Source organism: Mauremys reevesii, linkage group 2 (assembly GCF_016161935.1).
Source record: "Mauremys reevesii isolate NIE-2019 linkage group 2, ASM1616193v1, whole genome shotgun sequence".
In the NCBI taxonomy this organism is placed as follows: Eukaryota; Metazoa; Chordata; order Testudines; family Geoemydidae; genus Mauremys; species Mauremys reevesii.
Window position 1 is genome coordinate 286,023,121 of NC_052624.1, and position 7,466 is coordinate 286,030,586.

General features: G+C 54.4%; 1 protein-coding gene across 4 annotated transcripts in view; it reads right to left on the reverse strand.

Moving 5' to 3' along the window:
- MROH1 (maestro heat like repeat family member 1) overlaps positions 1-7,191 on the reverse strand; it is a 104,493-nt gene extending 97,302 nt beyond the window's left edge. For 2 of the 4 annotated variants that reach the window (XM_039525441.1, XM_039525438.1), the window contains exons 1-2: positions 5,399-5,528; positions 1,263-1,718 (exon numbers count right to left, since the gene is read on the reverse strand). In XM_039525441.1, the coding sequence (XP_039381375.1) occupies positions 1,263-1,284 (22 nt within the window). In that variant the 5' untranslated portion in view covers positions 1,285-1,718; positions 5,399-5,528. Of the gene's footprint in view, positions 1-1,262; positions 1,719-5,398; positions 5,529-7,153 lie in introns of those variants that run through there. The other 2 variants (XM_039525439.1, XM_039525440.1) reach the window with 2 other exon arrangements.
- Between the last annotated feature and the right edge of the window lie 275 nt (positions 7,192-7,466).

Consider the following 7,466-nt stretch of genomic DNA (forward strand, 5'->3'; position numbering starts at 1 on the left):
TGGAAGAGCCATCAGGGAGGCCATTTAAAACGAGACTGGACAAGGTACAGACTCCTGCTACGAGGAACAATCTTGCCCTAACCTCCATGGGACAGGTGAGATGAGATCTTAGCTCATAGGACTTCCAGTGGGAAGCCAGAAGAGGGAAGGGAGGGAAATGATTCAAGGTGAAAAAACACCTAAGAGCACAAAATTAATGCGAGTGTCACAACAAAGGTCATTTTGCAGCAAGACAGCTGCCACCACGAGCAGGGGGCTCTGGAAACCCATTGCAGTTAGAAACTTGATTTTCACTTGTACTACAGTGAATGGTCTTGGCCAGTCCACCTATGGGCCAATTATAGTTGTGCATCCAGCCATTCTTTTGCTACCCTGCTCAAACGCATCATTCACGAGTCCACAAAGATCTGGGCTGATTCCCTCTGCCGCTGCTCCTTGCTCCAGCCTCCCCTCCACCACCAAAGAGACCCCACACCTCTCTCACCTTTGTAATCTTGCCCCACTGTTGCAGTCTGAGAGCATCTCAATACCATTCCCAGCTGGAACGTTAGCTCTTATTTAAAAGCTAAAGGAAGTGCCATGAATCTCCTGGCTCTGGAAGAGTCAGAGGTTACTGCTGGGGAGCAGATCATGAAGCAGCCCTCAGCAGACTGGCTGCCATGTATCCTGATAGCAGTTCTTGGAGCAAGGGGCACAGTCTGAGCATGGGGGAATGAAAGAGGAACAGTATATAGTAAGGACAGGAGCTCCACTTCAGAACAGCCTCAGATTCCCAAGCAAGAGAACCATACCTTAAGCTAGATAAAAATCAAGACCCAGGTGTTTGATAGCCTGGAATATAGTGATTACCACCTACACAGGGTGCATGCATGAGTTGCCCAGTTATCTGGTTTTAGATGCAGTGCGATATTTGAGCAAACCAGCTATGTGTTATTCACCTTAGCAAGAAAGAGCAGAGCTGTTCACACCAGCAGAGCTCAGAACAACCCAACATCATTGGAATTGCCTTTGCTTCTCTCCATTACTCTATGTCCCTTTACTATAAGTCCCCAAAAAGATGAATTTCCCCTCCCCTCTGAGAAGACAGTCACTGTCAGCCACACAAACGAGGAGTCCTGCCAGCTACCAGGGAGCATGGCACCGGAACTGTGCAATTCCCTTGTTGGAAGGGCTCATTTGTGTGCAGATATCTACCAGATGCAATCCAGGTTTCTTAGCCTGACTTCCCCAAAAAAGAGTGGGCAGAGTAATCTGGCACTTACTTTTCACCCGCGACTCCATCATGCTCCTCGTTTTGAGTTTTTCTGCCCACAGAGTGTAGTTTGCAGCTTCTTGCTCCTTCTCAAACCGGGAAGTGCCTGGGGAACCTATTTTTACGGTCTGCCTTTGCTCCTCTAGAGAGCAGTTTCTGTTTTAAGAGTCTCTTGGACTAGAAGTTTGTAATTCAGGAGCGTTTCGCACCATGAAGCAGAGGAGAGGATATTAGTCCAGCCACAGGGAAGCAAGACATCAATCTCTTCCGTTCCTTGTGAGCAGCTAACGATCTCCAGCTGCCTGATCCCTCCAGGTTTCTGAACCTCTGGCAGTTTCCTGATGGTGGGTAATCAATGCACCCTCCAATGCGATCATAGCGCCCAACGAAAAGCCTTTAGAGAGGGCAAGGCCAGCGGGAGTACATGTGAAATACTGTTCCCTACAGCTTCTTCCTTCTTCTAGGCCTGAAAAGACAGAGACATTTCACAACATGACTTACAACAGACTTGACATGTATTTGTTTACCTACAACATTCAGTACTGTGTGTTCCCATCCAGCAACTGCTTCTATGCCATGGTTTCCAGAGTCCCAGCATTTCTTTTTGGCCAGCAATAACAGGCCTGTCCCCTAGCAGAAGGAGTCTCTCGCTAACCAATATGACTGCAGAAAGCAGGACCATTTCAAAGGGGCCTAGGTTGTACTCATTTAAGTGACCTGCCTCTGATGGAACCATGAGGATGGAAATGACGGACAGCAGCAGCCCAGAGGCCCTGTCCAGGGGAAGTTTTCTGGATCTCTTCCTTTTTAAACAGAACAGATTTGCTCTGCTTGTATATGGTAAGTGCCAACAGCAATGCTTAAAACAAGTTTAAGATACATAAAAGTGTAGAATCAAAGTCCAGGCTTGCCTTTGTACATAGTAAAGTAGCAGGGTGTATATATACACACACAGGTGCCACAGCACACATTCATTGTTTCTAAAAATACATATTGTAGCTTTGATCCCATCTCTTCAACTAGGTCAGAACAAAATACCAGCCATGCTCACTCTGAAGCCTCCTTAACCATCATCAAGGAACTGTTAGAATTTCTAAAACATAGAATCATAGAATATCAGGGTTGGAAGAGACCTCAGGAGATCTAGTCCAATCCCCTGCTCGAAGTAGGACGAACACCAAATAAATCATCCCAGCCAGGGCTTTGTCAAGCTGGGCTTTAAAAACCTCTAAGGAAAGAGATTCCACTACCTCCCTAGGTAACCCATTCCAGTGCTTCACCACCCTTCTAGGGAGCTAGTGTTTCCTAATACCCAACCTAGACCTCCCCCACTGCAACTTGAGACCATTGCTCCTTGTTCATCTACCACCACTGAGAACAGCTGAGCTCCATCCTTCTTGGAACCCCCTTTCAGGTAGCTGAAGGCTGCTATCAAACCCCCCGCCCCCCATTCATCTCTTCTGCAGACTAAATAACCCCAGTTCCCTCAGCCATTGGCTTGCTATTTCCCTACCACCACCAAACTTGTCCTACCAGGTTTACCTCTAGTGAGCAAAGCACCCACAGCTTCTCTCCTACCCCAGGGCATGCTAAAGAATTGATTCCTCTCCCCACCTCTGTATAGTGATGCTCATCTCAGTGCAGATAATCTGGTCATGAAGGAAACAGCAGCACAGCGGAGTGTCTGCAATCTCACTTGTTTAGGAAGTGGAAGTTTAACATTCACTAGTTTGCTACCTAGGGCAACTTATCTATTTTGGCATTTCGTAACATCAAGCAAACACCTACCCCCCACACTGGGTGTTTTACATCCGTTAATGTGTCACGTCATCAGAAGAATCAAATCGCACAAGGGCCTTTGCATTTGGTTTACACATGACCTATTAGTCCTCACAGTCCCCAGTTATTGGGCCTGTTTTAAGATGTAGCCAAGAGGGGCAGTGACCCAGCCAAGTTCTCACAGCAAGTCTGTGGCAGAGCCGGAGCACCTTGCCCTCTGCTCAGTTCACTAACCCACTAATTCACAAGAGTGGCTCCTCCATCTGCCTCTAGTAACAGTGCACACCACTATGCAGGGTACCGGAGCTGGAGCCAGCACTCATTCACCCGTTTCCTGAGGAGCATCAGACTAAACACTGCTCAGGAGGTAGGAATCTGGCCACTGCAACCCATGCTGGTGAAGGCAGAGGAATGGATCTAAAAGGAGCACAAAAATGCTGCAGAGTCCCTGCTGCAGGGAAGAATCCGGATGTTCCTGATACAGCACAAAGCTGGTACTCATGCAAGAGCGTTCGAGTCTTAAGAAAAATGGAACAAAGAGAAAGTCCAGCCCAGCATGAAGCCATGGTGCTAAAGCCTTCGAGACTCAGTGCACCAGACTAGGTCTGGCAACCTGCAAGCCAGAGGGCAGCTGTGCATAGTTACAAGGCTCGGGCAGCTGGACAAAGCTGCATCTCTGGTGCTGGGATTTCAGTTCTGTATCAAGAGAAAACTGCAGGTCATTGGGGACACAGATACAGGTGAGAGAGGAGAAACAGACCAGTGCTCCCAACACCTCCTGAAGTGCATGCAAACAGGAACTAGACTAGCTGCATGGACTCTGACAAGCTTTGTCATTTCAGAAGTTGCATGCCACACAGCTAGCCATAGGACAATTAATAGGCTCAGTACAAATATCTAAGGCTAAACCACTGGTTCTCCACTTGTGAGGTAACTCCCTTCTCTTCAGGTGTCAGTATATAATGCCTGCATCTGTAATTCACTCCATGCATCTGAAGAAGCGGGTTTTTTACCCACAAAAGCTTATGCCCAAATAAATCTGTTAGCCTTTAAGGTGCCACCGGACTCCTTGTTGTTTTTAAGGCTAAACCAGCCTTCCGACCTAGCTATCAGCCAGACTGTCAGAGACCAGTCACCTTGCGGTCACCTGACTGGAGTGACAATCATTAATACAGGACTGCACAGATGCAGACACAGCCCCAGCATCAAAGAACTTACAGTGCGAATAACCCACATAGCTGGGAGTAGACAGATGTCTGAAGCTGTAGCTTCTCTAGTTGACAGCTACCATGCAATTAACAGGAGCAGCAATAAGCATTCGCCACCAGCAGCTTGGTATGGAGAAGTAATTTCCTGGGGATTTATTTCAGGATAAGCCACTTATGAAAATGGTTTCCTATCATAAACCTACATTTTTAAAGATGCAACTGGCTAACCACCCCATTAATAACTACAGGCTCCTGAATGGCAAAGGAGGATCATTCCCTGTCAGCCAGCTAGAAAGCATTGCCTAAAGCACTCAGCAGTCCCATACAGGGGGCACTGAGCTAGGAACAAGCAGGCAGTGAAAGGAGCCCAGCCCATGGGGCCTGCTGCTGCACTGCTGAAGCAGAGCTTTGAGGACAGCCTGTGTGGGGAGGAAAGCCCAGCAAGACAGAAGCCACAGACATCCAGCACAGAAACCCTCCCCCCGCACCCTTGGTAAGTTTTGCTCTTGCTCCCTGTTTGGTGCATGTGTGAACCGATCTGGGTTCTCTCTAGCCCAGTCCTGCAACACAGCACCATTTCCCTAAGGCCAAAGCCCCAGACCCCAAACTAGGACCACAGCCCAGGAGCTGAAGTGCTGGGGGCATTCCCAAAAGCCCCATCCCACAGCCAGGATGCTCAGTGACAAGCGAGCCTGGCACTGCTCCCCAGAGCCAGGAGGAGACAGCAGGTCACAGGCTGCCAGACCAAGGATGGCAGCAGGGAGCCCGGACGCCTGGGTTCTCTCCCCGGCTCTAGTGGGTAGAGCGCGGGGGGGGGCTGGGAGCCCGGACGCCTGGGTTCTCGCCCCGGCTCTAGTGGGTAGAGCGGGGGGGGGGGCTGGGAGCCCGGACGCCTGGGTTCTCGCCCCGGCTCTCGTGGGTCGAGCGCGGGGGGTGGGGGGGGTAGGAGCCCGGACGCCTGGGTTCTCTCCCCGGCTCTGGGAGGGAAGGGGCTCTAGGGGGTAGACCGGGGGCTGGGAGCCCGGACGCCTGGGTTCTCGCCCCGGCTCTGGGAGGGGGGTGGGCTCTAGGGAGTAGAGCGGGGGGGGGGAGCTGGGAGCCCGGACGCCTGGGTTCTCGCCCCGGCCCTGGCGGGTATCGGGCCCCCCGGCGGCGGTACCTGCCCGCTCCAGCTCGGCTGCGGGGACTCTGCTGCTGCCGCCGCCGCTTCGGCCGCTTCCGGGACAGCCTGGCCCCGCCCCCACCTGTGCGAGGGGCGGGGACTCCCCGCCCCGCCCCTGCCCGCCCCCTCACGTGACCCCGCCAGTTCGGCCCGGCCGTTGGGCGGAGGCACCAAAACACTGCAATGCGCATGCGCCTGAGCTAAGCGCAGCCCCGCCCCCCTCGACTGACCGAGGGCGGGGTCTGGTCACACCCGCGGGGGAGGGGAGACCCCACCCCTCTAGGGGCGTGTCCGTGTCAGGCCCCTCCCCCAGCAGCCCCTCCCAGGAGACGCCCCTCCCCCATCTGGTGTGGCAGCCCAACCCCCCCCCCCCACATACACACACACACATCTCCTATGCTGGGGGGGGTCACTCCACACCCCCAACCCCCTTCAAGAGACCCCCCCCCCACTTCCCATGCTGGGGGCTCACCCCCCCCACAAGAGAGCCCCCTCCTCCCATGCTGGGGGGGTCCCTCCACCCCCCCAACCCCCGTCAAGAGACCCCCACCTCCCATGCTGGAGGGGCTCACTCCCCCCTACCAACAGGAGACCCCCTCCCCCCTGCTGGGTCTTTCTCCCCACCCACTCCACTATGCTCTGGGGGAGACACCGACACACCCCAAGAAGGTGCCCCCCACCCAGCCCCAGTGGGGAGCAGGGCGCACACCGCAGGCTCCACCCACAGCAGATGCCCCCCCCCAGCAGTGCAGCTCTGTGGAGCCACGTCACGCCCTGGTCAGGGCACCTCTGTCACGCCGCCGAACACGCATGGAGGATGGGCCTGCACGACAGGCACCGCGCCTTGGCCCCCCGGGCACTGTGCCTCTCTTCCCCTGGCGTCACCTCCCAGCCAAGCTCAGAGGGAAGCGAGGTGCCCGGCCAGAGCAGGCAAGGGCCCCATTCACCCAGAGACCCCCCCACGTCTCCTTCCCCCACCCACCCCACACGGCTCAGCACTGCAATCCCCGGCGAACGTGGCCGGAATTTTCTTTCCCACAGAGCAATACCAGCAGCAAATGTAACACACCGGTGCCTCACGGAGTCCGGCTGCTGCGATCTGGAATCCAGCCTTGCCACAGCCTGGCTGAATGACCCTGGTCCCCACAACCACCATGTGACCCATAGCGACTCACGAGGGGCAGCAGGACCAGCCCAGGAAGTCAAGTCCCGGATCAATCACTAAGGCCAGGCAGACACAAGCTGGATGGCACACGGACAAGGCCCTGCCTCGTCACAAAGACGCAGCCCTTTGCAGAGCCCTGGGCAGACGGCTCGTTTTGCCTGGCAGCGGTTCCAAAGCGGCACTGGGGAAAGGAGACAGCCGTGCTCTCATGGAGTGCACTGGAGAGCAGGAAGGGGAAATTCAGGCATGAGGGGTGCCATGTTTTCCTGTGGGGATTTTTCCCATTTGTTTGGGGGAAGGGCATTATACAGATAACTCCATGCACATCTGGGAGGGGGGCCACAGACACGTGTGACAGAGAGGTTCCGGTCGAGGGAGCCAAGGCCTGTAGGGGTGTCAGGGGAACAGAAAGCGCTAAGGCCGTTTGCCATCCTTGAGTATTAGAGGGCGGAGCAAGGCAGGACCCTGGGAGAAAGGCTCCAGTGAGATAATCCCCACATTGGGGATCACATCCTCTAATCACCCCTTAAGTCTTCCTGCTGGCAGACCCTCAACGTCCTGCAGCACAGGGGCTGCTGCATGCTTACCTTCCAGGGGCCAGGCCGGCTCCACCCAGCACTGCTCCTTTCACAGGCTCCACCTGCAGGAACTGGTTTAGCAGGTGGGCTGGCTGCAGAGTCTGCTTTTAAGGGGAGCCAGCTGGGGCACGCTGGCTGTGGGGGAGGCAGCGCTCCCTGGGGGAAGGGAGGGCAGTGCTGGGGAGGGAGCCCAATGGGATAGGTGGAGGTTGTTTGGTGGGGGTTAATTTGCCATTCCTAATAAATGGGAGTCTGAAGGAAAAGTATCTCCTCTGTAAAAAGTACAGTCAGCTCTTCCTGGCTAGGCCTTCACAGCCACAGA